The sequence below is a fragment of the Tympanuchus pallidicinctus genome, unplaced genomic scaffold (assembly GCF_026119805.1).
Source record: "Tympanuchus pallidicinctus isolate F22 unplaced genomic scaffold, pur_lepc_1.0 scaffold10, whole genome shotgun sequence".
Taxonomy (NCBI): Eukaryota; Metazoa; Chordata; class Aves; order Galliformes; family Phasianidae; genus Tympanuchus; species Tympanuchus pallidicinctus.
Window position 1 is genome coordinate 12,301,753 of NW_026294619.1, and position 22,997 is coordinate 12,324,749.

Below are 22,997 nucleotides of genomic sequence, written 5' to 3' on the forward strand. Positions count from 1 at the left end.
TCAAATAGTGATAGCAAAAACCACATTTTTCATATAGTGACCCATAGCAGCCATCAGTGGCAAAGATAATCCAAGTTAGATCTAGAAACGCAATTCTCAGTGCCTTTCTCCTTCAACAACAAGATCTAAAATAATCTGCACTTGTCAGAATGTAAGATCATAAAAGTGTTGAGATCTTACTTTGAGTCTAGAAGTGAATTTTGGTGTAGATTTATCTTCTCCAGGAACAATAGTCCATAAACAGTACAGGAAGCTTGACTCACCACTCTGCCAAAAAGTTACTCGGTATTAAAACAGAAAAAACCTTCTGAAAAGGAAAAATCTGTGGTCTTGTAGGAAAGAACTGAAATCATGCAGACTAGAGTTGGAAACTATGAAGTGGAAAACAATGATAGAAACTTAAAATACCTTCCTTCTTTCCCTGAAATAGCCAACTGCCTTTACTGCCTCATTATACATCAGTGCTATTGAAGGTTCTGTATTATAATGAGAATATTTCTCACGCGTAAGATTTTTGAAGGCAAACTGCAACAGCAGAAAACATTTTTCATAGACCTGCATAAATGAGAACCATACAGATACTGCATTTATATTCAGCTGATAATAAAAGTTTATTTAGCAAAGCCATTAAAGTCTGATTAAAATTTGATGAGATGATAGGATAAATGTGGTAAGAACACTGGGGTCTGAATTGCTGCCATTATTGATTAATATCTTTAACACCCCAATGGGAATCCTGTCAAAAACATATTTCAAATATAAGTCATGGGAATCAGAATAAAGCCCCAGATAACAGCTGCCATATCATTTAGTTGAGCATATCGTGTCCCTTTAGGACAAGCAAATGAAACAAGGTAATGGAAAGTTGCTGAAGGATTGATTTGACTCACGAATGTACATGGGAATTTACAGATTCTGAAGATAAGAGTCCAGGTTTGTACATAGCATTCACCAGCCTAGTTGAATTTCCCAAGGGTTAAATGTGGCCCAGGTCTCTCTCCTGGTCACGTTAAATCAGACAAATATTTTGATGTATTTGAAGTTAACAGTTTGTAGATTGTAAGGGAATACATCTGGCAAGGAAACCAACGCAGAAGTGATTACAGAGAGACTCACAGAAGAAATTGTTTTGCTGACAGTAAAAATACAGTTTTTCCAGATATGAGGGTGGTATTAAACAATGTAAAACCAAGAATGAGAAGTGACAGACAGGAACAGATGTGGATGAAGATTCAGAAAAATGTTTGGAGAAAGGAAGAAAATGTAATAAAATGGTATCTGGTCTGTTAGCAAGTCTGTCATTTATTTAAAGGTGAAGATAAGAAGCCTGAACTTTTATGTCAAGGCAGAAGCTCAAAGAAATGTGAAAGGAGAGAGAGAGAACTGCAAAAGCATTTCTGCTATACTTGTAGGGAAAATACTGAGATTTGGAAGGAGCAGAAAAAGGGTTATATTTTATGAAAAAATCAGTCAAGCATGGCCTAGATTTGAAAGAGAACAAATTAAAAAAGAAAGGAATGAATGCTTGTGATTTAAATGGACAAAAGGTTAAGGGAAGTGTTGCAGATGACTGTGAGGTTGAAAGAATGGAACTGTGAATGATGATAAGGAAAAGGTAAGACCTAGAGTTTGCAGGGGGGAGGGTTGGTTTTGTTTGGCGGTTTGTTAGGGGGATGTTTGTTTTGCAAAAACAAGCCATGGGCGCCTTACTCCAAATCCTGTTTCTACAGAAAGCTAATGAAAAAGAGTTATTCATACAGAATAAGTGCAAAAAGAATTAACTGCAACCCAGTTCAATAAAGTTTTAGTGAATTGAAGAGTTTGTATTATTAAATAAAAAGCAAAAATCAAATCCAGCATGGTTTCAATGGATACAGTACCAGATAGGGTTGATGTTATTATTTTATTAGAACGGGCTTAAGGTCTTTAAGAATCTTGTATTTTGTCTTTCATTGCTTAATCAGTAATGGCAACTTTTATTTTAATTATCTGTCACTGACGTGTTTTGGGACCCTGAAAGGTTCCTTACTCTTTTGGTAGGAAAGGAAAATCTAAAATATCTGTAACAGGGGATTCCTGTATGTAAAATATATCATTGTCATGCTTGGATCTTGATCCTCAGCTAGCAACCCTCAGACTTGTCTGCAGAGCTAGCTGATTACCAGAGGCTTTGGTGGAGACAGCAAAGCAGGGTTAGGTTTACTGTTGTGGCATGGTTAGAACTATCTGCTCATATTTGGATAGTACTTGAAGATTACAGAACATAAGCAAGAGTGGTGAGAATGCTTAAGGGGAAAAGTTGCTATGAGTTTGTCATAAGTAGCTTTTTTTTGAAGATGTGTCAGTAAGTGTGCTTTGCTTGGAAAAGGCTGTGAGATGACTGTGTTGTTCATACACTAAATAGCAAATAACTTTGTCATTCTGCTATATTAGCTCAGAATAGCAGCTTTGAAATCTAAGCATGCGTATATTGAATTTACTGCTTCTTCGGTACTTTTGTCTTGTTTTGTTATAGCTGGATGCAGTATTGTTAGTTGTTACCCAGTGGACGTTGTCTCCAGTCTAGGATTTCATGTACTAGTGCATTTGATCTTTTCTTCCAACTGATCTTATGAAAGAAATTGATTCCTAATAGATATGCTAAAAATAATTTGCTGCTCAGGGATGAGCATATTTGTGCTGTTCAGTTTCTCAAATCTAATACACTTACTGGGCTTTAAATTAAAGTTCTTCCCTCCAAATTCATTTTACCTAGACATACAGAATCGTAGAATAGCTCAGGTTGGAAAAGACCTTCAAGATTATCAAGTCCAACCACAACCTAACTATAACTCTAACAGCCTTTCACTAAATCATGTCCCTGAGCACCACATCCAAACAGTTTTTAAACACATTCAGGGACTGTGACTCAACCACCTCCCTGGGGAGCCTATTCCAGTGCTTAACAACCCTTGCTGTAAAGAAGTGTTTCCTGATATCCAACCTAAACTTATCCTGGTGCAACTTGAGGCCATTTCCCTTCATCCTGTCACCACTCAGAAGAGACCAACTCCAGTCTGGCTGTAAGCACCTTTCAGATGTGGGAAGAGAGCAATAAGGTCTCCCCTCAGCCTCCTTTTCCCCAGGCTAAACAGCCCTGGTTGCTTATGAATTAAGCAATAGAAATGTCCTGAGTGCTAATTGTATGTAGCCTGATGCTGGAAGTGTTAAAAGAGAAAATGGAAAGTTAACTTGCTTGCAGGGAAGAGTTGTTTGTTTTTGTATGTCTCTTCTTGCTAACATAAAAGCTTGGCTTACTGAATAATCCATGAGAAGCTAAATGTCTGTTAGCTGAGGTCACAAAAATGCTGCTGTCAGCAGTCTGCCTTATATGGGATAAATAGAGCAGATTCTGATTTAAGAGGTATGGAAGCAATAATTTTCATTTTGGAGATGGAAAAGCAAGGCCCAAGACTAACCACATAGACTAGTGCAATTAATGACATAATTCATATTTTGAAGTTCAACACCAATAGATTCCAGCAGGAATTAAAGAGTGTAATACTTTGATGGGTCTGGGTCTAAGTGGCTTCTCAGTCAGCTAGGAAGACTGGAGAAACCATGCATTACTCTGTGAATTTCATCCCAACCTTCCTTTTCCTTAGTGTGCAGAGGTTATATGGCATTATGTGCAGAACAGATTTTTCTGTGCATTTTCATTCTGGCTTTAAGAAGTGGGGGAAAGCATTCATGGTAACTGAGGGTAAAATACATCAGGTGTGGTCATTGGAATGATAATGCAGAGTGTGGAAATGTTAAAAAAAATAAAAGGGGGAGATAAGCTGCACAAGGAGAGATTGCTTGTGCTGCTGAGGAAGTTAAATGAAAAAATATGCCAGCATTGGTTGGGTTGGCTGGCAGGGCTACAAATACATCTTCAATACAATCTCTATCTAATGTCACTAGTACAAAGTTCAAGAAAATTAGATGTGTACCTTGAACTTGCATCTTTACTTGCAGAAACACGATGGCCACTTCACAGTCATCCAGCTGGTGGGCATGCTGCGGGGAATTGCATCTGGCATGAAGTACCTCTCAGACATGGGCTACGTACACCGTGATCTGGCAGCCCGTAACATTTTGGTCAACGGCAACCTCATGTGCAAAGTCTCCGACTTCGGTTTGTCACGAGTGTTGGAGGATGATCCTGAAGCTGCTTATACAACAAGTGTGAGTTTGTCTTATCTATTTTGAACGGTCTGTCGCTCTGCCCCTTTTGTTTCAGATTTATCTAAGCCATAGGAATAATGGATTGAATTGGCTGACTTCGTTCATTTGTCTTCAGTTATAAAGATATGCACATACAGGAGGGGAGGAAAACCTCTCACTGCTTTATCTCATGGAAGTCTTGCATCTTAAATTTAGTTTTGATATAATTTAGCTTACCTTCTATTGGAGCATGTAGGACCGTTTTGTCAAGGTTTAAGTCTCATCATTAATACTTAAAATTCATCATGCGGTACAAGGAAATGTGTTTTTGTAACAGTGAATATTTGTGGGTTTGTTGGTTAGTTGGCTGGTTTGTTGGTTGGTTGGATTTTTTTCTTCAGTGAAGTAAAATCTGGAGAAGCTTGTTCAGATTTGACTTAAAGAAAAATTAAACTTCAACTACAGTATGAAGCAGATAGGGAACGGATCACAGTGATGCCAGTAAAATTTCAAGCTCAGATGCAGCACTTCTTCATCTCTGCAAAATATTCAACAACATTCCTCTTGTGATCACCACAACATCAAGAATCTTAATAAACTGATTTCAAGTAACTTTAATTCCTATCCGTGAAACTAAAATTATTTCAGAGCCAAGTCACTGAACTTACACAAGGCTGCTCCAAAAGTAATGCCTCCTATTGTATGATGCTAACCTGCAATGTCAGAGGCAGATATTGGTGGTATGGCAGTAAAGGTTGAACCTTCGCACTAAAACTCTGTTAGATTCTGTTGCCATGCAACAGAGGGCAGCAGAGGGACAGTCTGACAGAAGCAAAGATGTGTCACTGAATTTCTCCATGCAGAAAAAATGGCACTCACTGATTCATCTACACTTACTGAGCATTTATGGAGACCAAACAGTGAATGTGAGCACAGGGAAGCAGTAGGTGGTGCATTTCAGCAATGGCAAGAGAGACAGTGAGTCACCTCCGCTGGTACAGATTTTGATAAACACAACATACAAGCCCTTGTTCATCATAGAGGAAAATGCATAGCTCATGATGGTGACTGTGTTGAAAAAGAGTGTTTTGTAGCTGAGAATTTGTTCTATCAAACAGTGTCTTCTTATCTGCTGTAGCATCCATGGAAATAAGTAGGAGGTATTACTTTCAGAGAGACCTACATAGGTTTCTGTGATAGGACAAAGTGACAGAATGCTAATAGAGATGGTAAACTAGCATTAAGTAATTTCTCCGTAAGTACTTCCATTTTGAAAAGTGATTTAGGCCAAAATGAGTAACTCATCTAATTTAACTGCAGTTGTAGTAAGTACTGTTTTATTTGTTGCATTCAATATTGCTGTAGTAATGGTATTGCAGAGTCTCTTTAACTCTAAAATAAATATGTTCTGATAAATTCACTGAAGTAAAAGACAAATGAGATTTTATAAAGCTGTCATGCTCTATGGCAAAATGGGTTTCCTTCTCACAAAACTAAGCTAAGTGGCCCTCTTACCTAGAGGATTTTCAACATCTCACCAGGCACAGCCTTGAGATAGAGATGACTGACATCTTTTGCTTTATCTTGCTGTTGTCATGTACATTTTCTTCCTCTTTCTATATTGATTTTGAGTAGATGCTGTGTTGTTTCTATTGGAGCATTTTCCCACATGCAGGGCAAAAATCTAGAATCAGTCTGGAAAAAGCAGTAACTGTGGTAGGGGAAGGCAAGAAAGGAAACTTCTTAGAATACTGCAGCACTCTGTGCTCATGCTTGTTAGGAGACTGTTCAGGAAAGAGTGATGGAAAACCTGTCAGGTGCTCCAAAGTAACACAGTATAAGGACAGCATGTTTCCCCTAAAAATCAGGAAACAGCTTTTGACTTCTTTTTGTTGTTTTGGTTTGGCTAACCTATTAGGTTGGCCAACCTATTGAGACAATGAATGTAAATCTTATTTCCTAACTCTGTTTATCATTTATAGAAAAACTTTAAATGAAGTATAATTTCTGAATCGGGAGTATGAATTAAGAGTTAGTAATACCCAACTGCCAATCTTTGTTTTTCAGATTTGATAGGAAAAGATAAGGAAACTTATGAGATATACAAAAAAGTGTGGTGGGTTTTTGCCCTATAGAGACTAAATTTTCATATTTTGTGTTGGTTTCCAAGGCAACAGCAGCTCATGAAAAGACATTCCTAGAATATAAGCAAGCATTCCTGTCAATACAGAGGACATCCAGGCTCTTGCATCCCTCTTTTAGGTCCACTATTTTATATGATGTGGATTCATTTGAATTTGAAATATATTCACAATACTTAGAAAAAAGCCATGGGTCTCCAGGAAAACTTGTATACAGCAAAAGGTGTACATATGTATGAATAGATCATGATCTGTGTCACTACTGCACAAAGGGCTACACTGGTATCTGTTCATGGTGACACCTCGATATTCTGCATTTGGGTATTCTGCAGTTGGATGAAAGCCTGCTAAAAACTGAACTGCATGACTCATAAAGAAATACAATTGTAAGCTTTTATCATCAGGTGTATTTTTGAATTTTGCCTTAGTATGTACAACATATTCTTTCCTTAATACTTACTAGGGAGTTAAATTATTGGTTACTCTTTATGGAGTCACTCGAAATGTGTGGGTTTAATTCTTCTCAAGCCATTTGGCTAAAATACCTCATCCAGGGAGATTTCAGATTTATTAGACTGATTAGAGGAATAAAATAGATTGACAGCAGTAAGGTATAGAAACACTGACAAGTAATGAAACTTCTGGCAGCTCAAGATTAAGGCTTAATTTGGGTTGTTGGGTTTTTTTACTTTATTATATAACTTTGACATGTTAGAACATTTTCAATATTCTCTCATTGACTTAAGTTAGGAATATGAAGGGGGGTGATGGTTTAAATTGCTCAAAAGAGAATCAAGATGCAAATGATTTTGGGATGTGAAGTAACTGTTTCTGAATGGTCTGATTCCTACGACAAGCATATTACCTAGTCATTTACTTTAAGAATTAACTGTAGACAATGAAGTACCCTGTTTATTGGCAGCTGTTCAGAAAAACAAGACAGAGGGACTGTCTAAAGGTTTTGCCAAATCAGAAGTACAAAATTCAACGGGATCCTGAAGGGGTTGTCTTTAGATGAGGCAAGACGATACCAATTTTTCTTTACCAGGGTTATTGAGCTCCTGTGCAGGAATCCAGCTGCTGGCAGCCACTAGACATTTCCAGACATCACACATTCTGGATTCTAACCTTTAACAGCAGCAGAAAAGACTGTAGCATGATTTTGGTGCTAACATATAAATCAAACATTTTTAAGTATTCATGTCTCAGAGTATGCGTGAGAGGTAGAAAGAAGCAAGTTACTAAGAGTTATGCTGATGTGCTTAGTCTGCTCCAGGGTATGGAGATGGAACAACTAGTTAAAGCATGTGATGAAATTTCAGTCAAGTGGTGTTCAGCTTAATTGCCTTCCCATGAGTTGCTAGATTCCTTCCCTACACAGAAGATAAGTGGAGGTGGAGACGCATACGTGCTACTTAGAGACACTGTCTTTTGTTGTGTTAGACTGGTTAAACATAACACATGTTCAGGTTATGCTCAAATATTTGTCAAATATGACAAATAACTAGAGGATGAAGAAGCATCATAAAGAATAGTGTTCTTCCGAAAGACTTTGACCCTTTGACCTGTCGCATAAGAAAATGTGACTAGTCTTGATGTGTAGTTCTGTGTTTCAAAGCTTTGATCACAAGTTCATCTTAGAGGTTTTCTGGTTTTATCATCAGCTTTCAAGAGCGGTCAATACAGGATTGCCAACAGAATGTAACAGAGATCACAACCAAAACAGACCCTTAGGAAGAAGCTCTCTGGACAAGAATGAAATAAATATAAATCTGCATAATCTCTCCTAATTTTGTCTGATTTTCCACTTCTGTGAGTATTCTTTCTAATAGTTGTCGCTTGACCTACAAATGTATGGGGTTGAGGAAGAGCACAAAAGTTTTCATTTAGGTGCTGAGAGTCAAAAGGAGCTTAATTCAGAGAGATCTCTAAATCATGATGTTGAATTTAACTGTAAAACATGATGTAACAGCTCCTGCTATTATATATAAAAGAGCATCCCTGCTCTTTCTTCTCCACCATGCTACCTCAGTTTTTCACCCAATCTCTGGAAGTGTTCAAGGCCAGGTTGGATGGGGTCCCAAGCAATCTGATCAGATGGGTGGCAACCAGCCCATTACTGGGGGATTGGGGCTAAATAGTCTTTAAGGCCCCATCCTACCCAAACCATTCTATACATTTAGGAACTCCAAATATGCATTAAGCAGATAAATACAAGTGGAAACTTTGTGTTTCATGAGCATGAAAATGTTCAAAATCGTTTTTCATGAACTCAACATAAATTCATCCTAGCATCTTGGTAGTTAGAAGGGAGTCTCTTCCAACTCAGGGTATTCTGTAAATCTAGGAAGAAAACAAGTAACAAAATAGCAGAGTATGCATTATTTTCAAGCTTTCTTTCTAGCTGGCTGCAGAATTAGAGCACCTTATGTTTGATTCACTATTGCAGTTTTTGATTCAAACAGTCAAAGTAACTCTAACCAGCAAAAAGATCCCATTCATGGATGTGCAGATTTTTCTTTGTAAAAGTCTTTGAATCAGGATGACATTTTTCTAGAGGATATGCTCTAACATGTGCAGAAGGGACTGTGGAGGACTGGTACACTGAAATTCTGTATCATGTGCTACTTAAATGCAAAATAAATCGTCCTGCTTCAAGATTTTTTTTTTTTATTTTTTTTTTTGTTTGTTAAATCATTGCTTTTAAGTAGTTTAATTCTTCCAAATAAATTTGTTACTGAAAATGATAACAAAACATGTCTGTTGGAATAGCAACCCAAAAGAAGCAGTTATCTGTCGAAGTACAACCCAGTAGAAATACTCTAGAGTGTACAACAGTAAAGATAGATAAACTAAGACAAGCATGTAAATCTGCAGAAATTAGCAGCATTTTATTGGATCCTACAGGGGCTTACAATGGAATATCAAATGCAACTGTAACCACTGTTATGGAGAAAACATAGAAAAGATTCAGAAGGATAAAACAAGATGGGCAGGCTGGGAGGATCAGTTAATATTTTGACGGGGCAAGTGATGACAGAAACTAATGAAAGTAACTTTTGTAGAAAAAAATGAGTGGTGCAAAAACTTTTGTTTAAAGAAAAGGATCGGAAGAAAAGGATGCCTCAGTGGAACTAAGTGGTCAGCTTAAATACTAGCTAATAAAACAGAAGATCATGAACTAGCCAGAAAGTAGCCTATAAAAATGCATCTGACATTTTACTGCAGTTTGGCTATAATCTAAAGCAAACAAAGGTAAAAGCAAATGGAAAATACCAGGCAAAAAAAATAAAAAATAATTTTAAAAAAATCATGTTTTGTTAACTGGCCTCAGAATACAGTGCTACAATTGACTTTTTAATTAAAATGTATTAGCTTATAGCTTAACTGAATAATATACAGTTGTCTCTTGTTTACGAAATGCAGGTTTCATTGCCAGGAGGTACTGATTTCCTTAGTGGGTTTGAAGTGTACCTGTTTCCACAGTATGTTATTTGTGCAAAAGGAAGAGACTGTAATGGACAGATTATACTGTAAATCTCCCTTCTACATCACTGTTTACAGCATGGTTCAGTCAATTCTGGTAGGGAATGTAAAAGGGGTGGGAATATAAAGAGGTTCCTGTTTAGAAAGAAAAAAGGATTGGATAGGGAGCCTGTGGAGTTTCCTTCCTTCGAAAGAGTAGTCATAAGTAAATCTTTGCATAAAGCTGCAAAGTGTTCTTTTTCTCCAGACGACTTTTACTTCGGAATATGTAAATGTAACACATATTCTTTTGTTCTTAGAACTATAACTGCCATTGCCTCTGGTGACCTCATGCCTTGATCAGTACTTTAGGAAAGGAAGAGACTGAATCAGATTCCTTGTAACGCTTAAATGATACTTTCCATTGCTGAAGAAGAAAATCATATTTTTCTTTTCCTCTAGCCTAGAGTGCAGGATTTATTCATCAGCTATGACATAGCACTGACCAGTTTTAACATCATCAGGGCTGGTGATATATAATTAACTGGTAGAATGCTTAGAAAGCTCTTTTTGGGAGAAAGAGTGTTCCTTACTAGTGGTTGTTTAACTGGTGAAAAAAGAGTTCACTTTTTCCAGTATTATCTCACGATGCTAAGTGCTAAGACTGTCTTCTGTTTAAGATGCAGAACTTACAGTTATTAAACCCATGGAGCTGGGCAATGCCACATCTCCAGGCGAATCTTAAGTATTTGTGCAAGGAGGGAGGTTTGAGGCGAAAGTCGGTGCACTTGAAAATAATTTCTGAAACAATACTTAAGACAATACTCAGAAAGCTCCAGATAGTCTTTTCAGAAAGAATTGTCCTGGGCTCCTAACTATTGACCTCTCGCTTGGACCATGGAAAAGCATTCATTCTGCTTGTCTTGTTTGTATCTGGCAGTGATGCCAGTAGTGCAGTAACACATAACATACTGCATGCTCTATATACCTATGATATGAGCAATCATAGTAGTTTACTGCTGACAGATATATTTTTAACTAGTAATTACCAGAATATTAATTTTAACTTGAAACACTGCTGTCCTAGCATGCATATGAGCCTTTGCATGCACAATTATAAATATAATTGTTTAATTTTAATTTATCAGAATTGCCTTTTTCAAACTGTAATTTAAAAAATTATTGTAAAAATGCAGGACAGGACATACTTGAACAGTTTCAGCAGTACTACATTCACTTAGAACTGTAATATCAACACTTGATATTAGAAATGCAGGCATACTAACATAAAACCAAAGTTCTTTATTTATATATTATATGAATGAACGCTGGTTTAGCTGGGTTATTGCTTATTAATGTACCACAGTTTACTTTCTACTTTAATATGAAAAATTATGGCCAAGATGAAGTACATCATAAAATACCTTTACTGTATTAAATATGTTACATTGGAGAATAAGTGAAAAAAAGCATGCACAGCTCCTGATATCCTGTTAAAGGAGTTCAAATTTAGTTCTTTAAGGTCAGAGGCATTGTGTTTAGTAACATGTGACCTGACACTAATTACTTCTAGGCAGTAGCATTCAGGTACAGAAGAAGAAGCCGGACAACCTTCAGAAGCTTTGAAAAAGAACGTAGCTTAGTCATGTGATTTTTCTGAATTATTGACACCTGTGAAGACAGGTAAAGAAGATAAATTTACATATTGTCGACTGTAGAAGTCAGAATAGATAGGCAATTTATGAAGAAGAATATAATTCATCTCCAGTGAGCCAAATAACTCAGCTGCAGCTCTATTATCTAACTGCTGTTAGGTGGCAGGAAGTTTTGTTTTCTGTTATCGCAACATTGCCCACATGAATTTACAGTCCACATAGAAAAGTAACTGTGAAAAAGTAACTTCTCTTCATCTAGCCATGTATAAAACTTCTGTGTTGGAAAATTTGAAACAGGTGGAAAACAGTGCAGTTGACTCCACTGGACTTTTGTGAACCCTAACCCAAACCTTGATATATTCCACACTAGTATGTAATTCCTTTGCACTGTGTCCTTGAGCATTATCAGTGAATAATCTAATTCCCGACTCTAGTCCATGTAACAGTAATTTAAGAGGAGGAGAGAGGTGGGTTCCTGTTATTCTCTGGTACTTAAAGGCAGTTTTTTAGGTGCAGTCAGTTGCACATTTCAGAGCTCACAGGGAAGGAAGCTTGAGAGCAGTCTCATACTGTGACTTCAGATGCTATAAGAGCTCATCTATGTTTCTATCTCAGTCCTGTATTTTCTCTTATTGTATTGTGTTGCACTGAGCATGTTCTGTCAACTGAAGAACAAACAATTATGACTTTTAAGGAGACCGAAAACAGTTCTGCTAGATGTAGTCTTCTTTTTTTGTGGGTTTTTTTTTTTTCCTTTTTTTCAGTTGGAATTCCTGTGTGCCAAAACCCAAATACAGATGCTTTGGTCTTTCCTGTTTTTTGCTTTTTTCAGTCTGTTCCCAACAGATTATCCTACGCTGTATTTTTACATGACTGACAATTCCTGCATTTCTAGTTATTTTTAATTATCAATTTCTAACGCTTTAGAAAGAGGCAATAAAATTTCGGAGATTATATACTTATTTCACGAGTAATTAAATGGTAATGAAGAGAACAGAGATTCTGATAATTTTGCAAGGACTTAATTTTAGTTTATTTTGCAGCATACGTTTCTGACATCCCATATTGAAGACACAGGTCTAGGGAACAGACCTTTGTTCCTTTTCCAATAGAAGGTCTGTGGGTACTGGAGAGGTAGTTGCTTATTTGTTTTGTTGTGAGGTTGTTTGTTTGTATTTGTTATTGTTGTTTCTTGAGGAGAAGTTTTAATAATGTGACTAAAAGGAACCAGTTAAGAAATGGGGGTTTCAAAGAACTGGAAGGAATACAAAGGAGGAAGGAAAACTCAATATTTTTGAAAGCAAGGAAGAGTTGGTTTTATGTTTTGTCTTCAGCAAATGTTAAATTATAACAAAGTCATCGGCAAAGAGAAAGCATCAGAGGCTTTTCTCTGTGTTCTCTGACCTCCTTTTAAAAATCGGAAGTTTAATTTCACAAAGATGGTGTCCATCTACTATCGGGCTGAATACTACAGCTCTTTGCTTTTCTGGGTAATGTTGCAAAGTAGCTCCAGGTTTTGGTTATGAAAGAGATCTCAGATTTAAGAAGGAAAAAAAAAAAACAAACATTGCACTGTTTAACTACTGCTCTTAAAATAAAAGAATCTTGAAAGGAAGAGATCCAGGTAAACGTGGAACAGTGGACTTTTAGCTTGGAGTGATATTGAATTCTGTGTTGTGATGTGAAGTACTTGTGTTCCACCATTTCCCCATCTCTCTTCAGGTAAAATCTCTGATTCTGCTGTCATTGGTGTCAGTGCTTTGATATTTACTTCATCTAGAACAAGGAAGCCAGATAGTTGGTACTATTTCTGATACTTCATGCAGTCCTGCATAACCTCATGTACATAGTATCAAATTTGATGTAAATAGGATACTGCAATTATGGAGGAAAGTTTCTGAGACAATGTATACACATGTTTAACTTTGTCTACTCTCATAGTTTTGTAATAACGATGTTAACTTGGAAACAAGACTGACCTAGTTATTCACCTAAATTAATCCCCAGTGAAATCAACTAGAGGAATTTCCGCTGAACATGTAGAAATTTCAGTCTGCCTTAAATCAGAAGAATAACTACAGAAGGAAATTATTCATTGTTGCCTGTTTGCTTATGAATTGGTTTGCTTACACATAGGAAAGCCAAATTATTTTCAACTACAAAGAAGCCCTTGGGAACCTTACTTTCTCATTTTCCTGTACTTAACAGACTTCCAGAAATTTGAAATTATAAATTTAATTTTTTAGTGTTGCTCTTTGGCAGGTTTTCAGCATGTCAGTTCCCTGCCATGCTGTGAGTTCCTCCCTTCATTAAATACCTCGGGGTTGATTTTTAGCTTACTGTTGTTGCATTTTCCTTTGAGCAGAGTGCCACAAGAATATTGCAGCACAGTGGTTGTTATGGTGGAGGAAAAAAAATGCATTAGACCTAGATTTGTACAACTCTGATAAATCTAGGTCAAACAGCATAGTCTTTGCTCAGTACTTATTCAGGCAAAACTCCCATTGGCTTTAACCAGAGTTTTGCCTGACAAAGCACGGTGGGATTTTGCCCTTAGTATCTAAAATATTTGATCTGTTCTTAGCACTTCGGAAGCATCTGAGAATCACATTGTATGTGTTGTCCTTGACTGCCCCGCTGTGGCTGTATCATCTTTGATTTAAAAGGTGGCAGAATCTTCTGTCTCCACATTTAGCATGTCTTCGCTGTGAGAGTTTAAAAAGAGAAGGGAGGAAGAAAACCAAAAGACCTTTTGTGCATCTGTTGTTTAAAATAATTCTAAGATCTCTGTGCATTAATTCTATATATTGCTGCACAAAAAAGGATGTGTTTTTTATATTTATTTTGGATTCCTTTCTCCTCTTCCTTCTACTCTAGAACTCAAGCTTTCCCATTTTCAGCTGTGGGTTTTTTGGGTGGATGGGGGAGAAGCACGTTTTCTCTTAAGAAGTCTTCTGACATTTTTTCTCCTATGAAATGTTTCACAGATTCGTATCACTTCTTATGCCATATGAGGCTTTAGGTTCACAGTTTGAATTCAGAAATCCATTCAATGAGATGAAGAAACTCAGTAGTTCCACTTTATTTTTTTTCCCATTTTTGAAGAAGGCATTACATTATGAGGTCAATTAAACATGTTCAAGAAGCGTGCAGTATTTGGAATTAAAGAATGGCATACGAAGACATGAAATCATACAGAAGAACTGGTTTACGTCTTACTGTTACGGGGGTTGAAGTAGATGATCTTTGAAGGTCCCTTCCATCTCAAACCACTCCATGCTTCTATGAATATGGTTTTGCTTACTGCCTTTTTTTTTTTTTTTTTTTTTACATATTTTTTCTAAATGAACTGAGCTGTAGTGCACTTTGAGATGAGCATTGTCCTCTCCTATAACATGACACCACTACTTGCTTATATTTTTACTGAAACTAGCTCTGTTTTTACTCACAGTTCATTACTCCTTCAATGCATCATTTCTCCTTCTCTTCTCCATTTTCATTGTATTTTCATTTATAGCAAACCTCACAGGAACTATCACATTTTTTTCCACCAGGCACTCTGCTTTTATTTTAAATTCCCTCTTGAAGATCAGCACCTGGGGTTTTAATGAAAATCCTTTTGAATAAACATGCAATCACCCTGCTCTTTACTTTAAAAAAATCTTTAGGAAAATCTCATAATAAATACGTTGCTCATTTCTTTAGAACCTTCCTTATCGAGGCTGAATGGCCTCATAATCTTCAAGAGTTTCTGCTGAAACAAGTAGTTCTAATTGTGGGTAAACTGGTATTCAGTGTGAGCATCCAGTAGGCTTTTTCTCCCACTGTAGCGCTCACTGACAGCACAGAAGTATATATGGTAAACAGTCAGATGTAGCCTGAGGAAAACATACTGCACCCATTTCTCTGAAATGAGGAAGCTGGTAACAATATGTTGACAATTAAGAAATACTTACTTGTTTGCTTTTCATTCATGTGCTATCATCATTCATCTGATCTCTGATACTTTTGTGCCCAAACTCTGCAACTCAGCCACTACATTGAACCATTTCTCATATTTCAGCCTATTTAACAGTGTCTTATTTTAAAACAGAGAGGCTGTTGAAATACTGTAGGTATACTCCCAAAAGTAGAGAAGTAGTGCTATTGATTAAACCCTTAGGCAGATGTTCTCTGTTTACATTCATTTTCTTCCATACAACTGGCATTCAGCAACTCAGTACTTTCTAAGTTGTGTGTCAGTGAATGAATATTTCCCAATCACTGTTCCTGCATTTGTATCTTGTGGTTAATGTACTTAATTAAGGCATATTACTCTGAATTGACCATTTAATTTCTCAATGAATTCTTAAAGATATCATTAACATAATAAAATTTCCCAATCTGAATAGACAACCTTCAACCTTTAATCTAACAAACAGGAATAATTAATTCAAGCTGCTAAATAATAAATGCAAGTACATCATTAAGAAGATGTCCTTATATAAAGTTGAATTTTGTCTTCTGTCCCTTGCTTCAATTTTTGGTGTAACTTTCTCAAGCATAGCTGTTTGGCTAATTCTTCTATTCACCACAAGAATTCAAATAATTCAGCTGTGTTTTAAAAGTAAGCAGCTCCTGTGCTGGGCTGGGATTTACACAGGATGCTTATCAAATGTTCAGATGTTGGTTATGAGTGGAAAAATATTCCCAGTAGTGCAGGAAGCCTGAACTTGTTCATTTGCATTGACTAACTTATTTTTTTAAATGAAAAAATATATACTGGTCTACTTGGTTTTACCAAGTCCTTTGGATGTTGGGTTTGTTGGTTTTTTTGTTTTGTTTTGTTTTGTTTTTTGTTTTTCTGTGAAGCCTAGCACAAGAGGGAGCACCCTGTGGCTGCATGAACTCCTGCGGCGTGTCTGCTGCAAGTCACCTATAGGAGGGATTCTCTTTGGACAGTCTTAAAACCACAACTTTGATTCATTCAATAGAAGGATCGATAGCAATCAGTAGCATTTGATTGATTAATCTGGCTTGCAACCTTCAAGAGGCAGGTGGTGAAGTCTTTCCTGTCTTTGTTTCTCAATCCTGTTTGCTTCAGTGTTTCTATACATTTCTATTCTTAATTTCCTGTGCAAGTCAGACACACGTTACTCTCCTTTTCCTCCTCGATGCATGCATTTTCTGAGTGACTGGTTTCTTCAGTAATTTTCCCTAATTCATTAGGGATTGCATTAAGCAAAAGTGCGTGACCAAATACACCAATTTTTGCTGTCAGAGCAGTTTGATTTCAAAATTTATATTGCTTTTTTTTATATATAATGACCACAGTAACAAGCCTTGACATAACACTGCTGGTTACATCCAAAAGTAGTAATTCTGCTATGTTCTTCTCACAGTTAAGGCACACTGACTTAAACACCTGTTATACTTATTGCTGTACGTCATTCATTCAGTGCATTCCCACCTGACGTAGCTGGACATGTGACCACCAAGTACTTGGCAACCAGGAAGATTTAAAGAGAACTGCTTCATATTTCATAGTAAGATAAGCAGAGAGCTTCATAACCTGTTAATAAGCAGTTTCCCAATTCCATATTTTGTACAAGAACTGCACTGTGCTCTAACCATGTTACCAGATATCAGAAATAATAACTGGTAACAGTAAAAAAGTATACCAGGATGGTGTGAAGATAATACAATTAGTAATTCTAAAGTACAAAACTAACAAGTGTATGAATATGATAACCGAATCTGATACCTAATGCCAAAGCTGCCAAACTGAAAGTGCACAGGTAAGTGGAATAAACAGCTCCAGTTCTTTTCAGTGGTCATGCCATTAGGTGCCTGTATATATGTATATATATATAAGATAGCTCAAGAACTACGATCTATGTTTTCACAAGCCATTTGTCCTCTTCAGAATTTATTTTTAAGGAAATAAGTTAGGCTTATGGGATTCTCTTTTCTCCCCTCATCTGCCTTCTTTCCTGACCAGACAGAAGTATGATGGACATTCTCTACTTTGGACAGTCAGAAGAGCAGAGAGGCAGAGCGCAAGCAGAAAGACAAGGAGCAATTGAATGCTGTTCTTTGGCTCAGTTCATCTGAAAGAGATAATCCTCATTTTAACTCCCGAAGTCACTCTGTAGGGATGTAGGGACTTCCCATCAATTCTAACATCACGATTAATAATCTAATTCCGACATAACTTGAATAAATTGTAACCTACAGTTGTTTTCAAAAAATGGAAATTCTTCCCAGAAATAAAAAAAAAAGAACCTTTTATTTAAGAGTTAGCAGAAGGAGTCAGGAGAAGCTTGATGTCTCAGGCACTTTGGTGAGCATCGAATAGGCTGAAGCCAGCTGCACCAGCAGCATGGTGCGGCCAGGAAACTGCGCTGTGGCGGACATACAGATTGCCAGGCATACGGCCGGGCATGGCCAGCACTCTAGCTTCTACCTCAGCTGTCTGTGGACCAGCACTTGTCTGCTGGTGGGCACAGCTTTTCGCCCCAAGCCCTGAAGATGGTTGTGATTCGCCACCTGGCAACCGTAGCCCTCTGAAGCCTGGAGCAGGAGGAATTGCCCCTGTGGCTGGATGACCTCCTGCGGCACTTCTGCTGCCGCCTGGAGTATGCCTCAATTGCTTCCTTTTATGATGTGAGAGGGTGATTTTTTTCTGTGACTTGCAGCTCTAAAATGGGGCGGAAGTGAACAGGCAGTCCTTCATAGCATCTTGAAATATCGTGAAATCCTCTTGGACCATTTCTTATTAGCATCATAGAGCTACTGCTTTCATTCTTTTGTCAATTTTTGACTGTGCAGCCCTACATTTTCTTTTACAGATTTCTTGGTATGTTATGTATATTAATTCTTTAGCCAACTAGTGGAAAACATAAGGAATATTCTGCGTTTTCCTTTTGGCTTTCGGCTTAGATAGGTGCTGAATCTCCTTGATTAACGGTGACTTTTTTCCATGCATTAAGCTGAAAAGCTCTTGCCCCCAAATTTCTAGCCTACTTTAGAGTGTCAGTTAGTTCTGCAGTACTGTTCCACCAGTGAGGCATGGCACAGGGATCATGATACCGATCTAATCATACAGTCACAGAAGGAGATTAGGTTGGTGAGAGACCCCACAGCCTTTCAAGGCAATCTGTTCCAGTGCTCTGTCACCCTCACCGTAAAGCAGCTCTTCTGCTTGTTTGCACAGAACTTTGTATGTCTAAGTTTTAGAACATGACTCCTTTTCTTATTGCTACACATCACTGAGAAGAGCCCGGTCTCATCCATTTGACTTCCATTTCCCTTTGGATATTAACAAACACGAATCAGATCCTTCCCTCAGACTTCTTTTCCCCAGGCTGAACAGACCCAGGTTACTCAGCCTTTCCTCATAAGGGAGCGTGCAGTGATGTGGCTGCGTTTGTGACATCATGCAGTGATGTGGCTGTGTTTGTGACAACGTGCGGTGATGTAGTCGTGTTTGTGACGGCGTGCGGTGATGTGGCTGCGTTTGTGACATCAGCAGACGAGTCACAATGGGGTGCCAGGAGCTGTAAGAGAGGGAGCAGCGCTGTGGCACTTCGCCGTAGGCCTTCAGTGAGTGCGGTACGCACCTGCTAGCGGCTGGCGGCTATGGCTCGGGTGGTCTGCATCACCCTGGCATTTATCGGAATCACCCTTTTGGGAATTCACCTCATGCATAGCAATATGCTGTTGTTTGGTCTCCTTTGGTGCATCAGGAAGATGAAATTTTTGCCAAGGATCAGCAGCAATCTTTGCATCTCTGCTGCCATCCTTGCTGTCTTCCTGAAGACCTTCATCTTGCTCATGAAAGTGGCTCGGATGGTCTTCACCACCCAGGCGTTCATGGGAATCATCCGCCCGGCAGTTCACCTCATGCGTGGCAGTATGTATGAGCTTGTTCAGCTGCATATGGAGCAGCTGAGTCGGGACATGGCTCAGCTACTGGACAGCATGGTGCAGTGGAACCAGGGGCAGAACTGGGCGGCCCAGGGAGCCCTGGTCCTTGCTTCCCTTCAGCACTGGCAGTTCTGGGCCTTTCCGGGATTCCTTATCCTGTTCTATGGCCTCATCTGGTGCAGCGGGAAAAGGAAATATGTGCCAAGGATCAGCAGCATTCCTGGGGTCTGTGCTGTGCTCCTTGCTGTCGTCCTGAAGACCTTCATCTTCCTCACGAAAGTGGCTTGGATGGTCTTCATCACCCAGGCTTTTACGGGAGTCATCCGCCTGGCAGTTCACCTCATGCGTGGCGATATGCGTGAGCACGTTCAGCTGCATATGGAGCAGCTGAGTCGGGACATGGCTCAGCTACTGGACAGCATGGTGCAGTGGAACCAGGGGCAGAACTGGGCGGCCCAGGGAGCCCTGGTCCTTGCTTCCCTTCAGCACTGGCAGTTCTGGGCCTTTCCTGGAGTCCTTATCCTGTTCTATGGCCTCATCTGGTGCAGCGGGAAAAGGAAATATGTGCCAAGGAGCGGCAGCATTCCTGGGATCTGTGCTGTGCTCCTTGCTGTCGGCCTGAAGACCTTCATCTCCCTTATGAAAGTGGCTTGGATGGTCTTCACCACCCAGGCGTTTACGGGAGTCATCCGCCTGGCAGTTCACCTCATGCGTGGCGATATGCATGAGCACGTTCAGCTGCATATGGAGCAGCTGAGTCAGGACATGGCTCAGCTACTGGACAGCATGGTGCAGTGGAACCAGTGGAAGAACTGGGCGGCCCAGGGAGCCCTGATCCTTGCTTCCCTTCAGCACTGGCAGTTCTGGGCCTTTCCCGAAGTCTTTATCCTGTTCTATGGACTCATCTGGTGCAGCGGGAAAAGGAAATATGTGCCAAGGAGCGGCAGCATTCCTGGGATCTGTGCTGTGCTCCTTGCTGTCGTCCTGAAGACCTTCGTCTTCCTCATGAAAGTGGCTTGGATGGTCTTCACCACCCAGGCGTTTATGGGAGTCATCCGCCTGGCAGTTCACCTCATGCGTGGCGATATGCATGAGCACATTCAGCTGCATATGGAGCAGCTGAGTCAGGACATGGCTCAGCTACTGGACAGCATGGTGCAGTGGAACCAGGGGCAGAACTGGGCGGCCCAGGGAGCCCTGATCCTTGCTTCCCTTCAGCACTGGCAGATCTGGGCCTTTCCGGGATTCCTTATCCTGTTCTATGGCCTCATCTGGTGCATCAAGAAAACGAAATATGTGCCAAGGATCAGCAGCATTCCTGGGATCTGTGCTGTGCTCCTTGCTGTCGGCCTGAAGACCTTCATCTCCCTTATGAAAGTGGCTTGGATGGTCTTCACCACCCAGGCGTTTACGGGAGTCATCCGCCTGGCAGTTCACCTCACGCGTGGCGATATGCGTGAGCACGTTCAGCTGCATATGGAGCAGCTGAGTCGGGACATGGCTCAGCTACTGGACAGCGTGGTGCAGTGGAACCAGTGGAAGAACTGGGCGGCCCAGGGAGCCCTGGTCCTTGCTTCCCCTCAGCACTGGCCGATCTGGGCCTTTCCTGGAGTCTTTATCCTGTTCTTCGGCCTCATCTGGTGCATCAGGAAAAGGAAATATTTGCCAAGGAGCGGCAGCATTCATTGGATCTGCACTGCAATCCTTGCTTTCTTCCTTAGGCCCTTCTTCTTACTCACAAAAGTGGCAGAAATACGGAGGTCCAGAAATAAGGTCAGCAATGATGAGGAAGAGGACAGTGACTCAGACAAGACACGGGAGCTGGGCAGAGTTCTGGCCGACAGCACCGAGTGGCCAGCGCCGTACATGGCCGACAGTTGCCAGCTGATGCAGGAGCTGGTGGATGACCGTCTGCACACCTGCCGAGGACAAACCTGCCACAGCTTCACGCCCCGGCTGCAGCCACCCACGGGGGTCTGCGTCTAGGAAGAATGGAGCTTCCACTATGACAACGTCATCTACCGCCTGCTCGTGCCCGTGAGGCCTCCCCCCACGCACACCTTCCATGTGGAGCTGGACGACGTGGAGGAGACAGCGACGAGCAAGTCCTGTCTGCGCGTGCAGCTGCAGTGCACCTGCACGAGGGAGCGGCTGCTGGGGGACATGCCCTGCTTTCTGCACCACGATCAGGAGGAGCTGAGAGGAAAACAGGAGCCCAGCTTGCTCGACACCTTCTGCACCGTCTCCTATCTGCGTGTGGAGAAAAGCACGCTCTGGCTCCAGGACCAGGTGAAAGCAGCCTGGAGGCGTCTGCCTCCGTCGCATGACTGCCTCCTGGAGCTGCTGCCCTCCAGCCACTCATGCAAGATCTGGCTGACCGCCCCCTCTAACTCCACCTTCAACATCGAGATGACTCGTGGGGTGCCGCTTGATGAATCGGACACATTCCTGAGCATTGGATAGGCTCAGGATACGTTTCTATGTTCTTCTCAATTTCGGTCTTTCAAAGTATGTCATCCTACTTAAATAAATTGGATTGTTAACATCAGTGCTCCTCGTGTAAGTTTTCTTTTTTGTGTCTATAACACAAATCAACACCGAAGAATAGTTTTGCTTTCAAAGCGGCGGCTTTTCAATCTCTTATTTATTGCTAAGGCTCTTTTCCACAGCTGCCTTTTGTTTCTGGTAGGTAGGAATATGTTCAGTAGCGTCAAGACATGTTCAGTACCACTGAGATGAGGAGTCAGGAGGAGCTTGATGTCTCAGGCACTTTGGTGAGCATCGAATAGGCTGAAGCCAGCTGCACCAGCAGCATGGTGCGGCCAGGAAACTGCGCTGTGGCGGACATACAGATTGCCAGGCATACGGCCGGGCATGGCCAGCACTCTAGCTTCTACCTCAGCTGTCTGTGGACCAGCACTTGTCTGCTGGTGGGCACAGCTTTTCGCCCCAAGCCCTGAAGATGGTTGTGATTCGCCACCTGGCAACCGTAGCCCTCTGAAGCCTGGAGCAGGAGGAATTGCCCCTGTGGCTGGATGACCTCCTGCGGCACTTCTGCTGCCGCCTGGAGTATGCCTCAATTGCTTCCTTTTATGATGTGAGAGGGTGATTTTTTTCTGTGACTTGCAGCTCTAAAATGGGGCGGAAGTGAACAGGCAGTCCTTCATAGCATCTTGAAATATCGTGAAATCCTCTTGGACCATTTCTTATTAGCATCATAGAGCTACTGCTTTCATTCTTTTGTCAATTTTTGACTGTGCAGCCCTACATTTTCTTTTACAGATTTCTTGTTATGTTATGTATGTTATGTAAATTAACAGATTAACAGTGACCTTTTTTCCACACACTGAGCTGCAAAGCTTTTGGCCCTAATTTGTAGCCTACACTAGAGTGTCAGTTGGCAGCATTCTTGTTCATGCTTCTGCAGTACTTCTCCACTGGTGAGGCATGGCACATGGATCATGCTTCTCAAGAGTTAGTCTCTACACCACGTTGCATTCTGTGGTAGACACGCTGGTGCACAGTACTGCCAGCTGAAATAGGAATGCACGTTTAATACTGCATAAATTATTTGGTATAAGCAATACAATCTCCCTAAAAACCTTAGTCTAGAAAATGAAATAACTTTCTGTGATTCTTT

At 40.2% G+C, this 22,997-nt stretch overlaps 1 protein-coding gene across 6 annotated transcripts in view; it reads left to right on the forward strand.

Moving 5' to 3' along the window:
* The window catches only part of EPHA6 (EPH receptor A6), a 496,053-nt gene that overhangs the window by 420,954 nt on the left and 52,102 nt on the right, over positions 1–22,997 (forward strand). For all 6 annotated transcript variants that reach the window (XM_052703538.1, XM_052703498.1, XM_052703517.1 and 3 more), the window contains one exon: positions 4,000–4,209. In XM_052703538.1, coding sequence (XP_052559498.1) covers positions 4,000–4,209 — 210 coding nt within the window. The remainder of the gene's footprint in view (positions 1–3,999; positions 4,210–22,997) is intronic.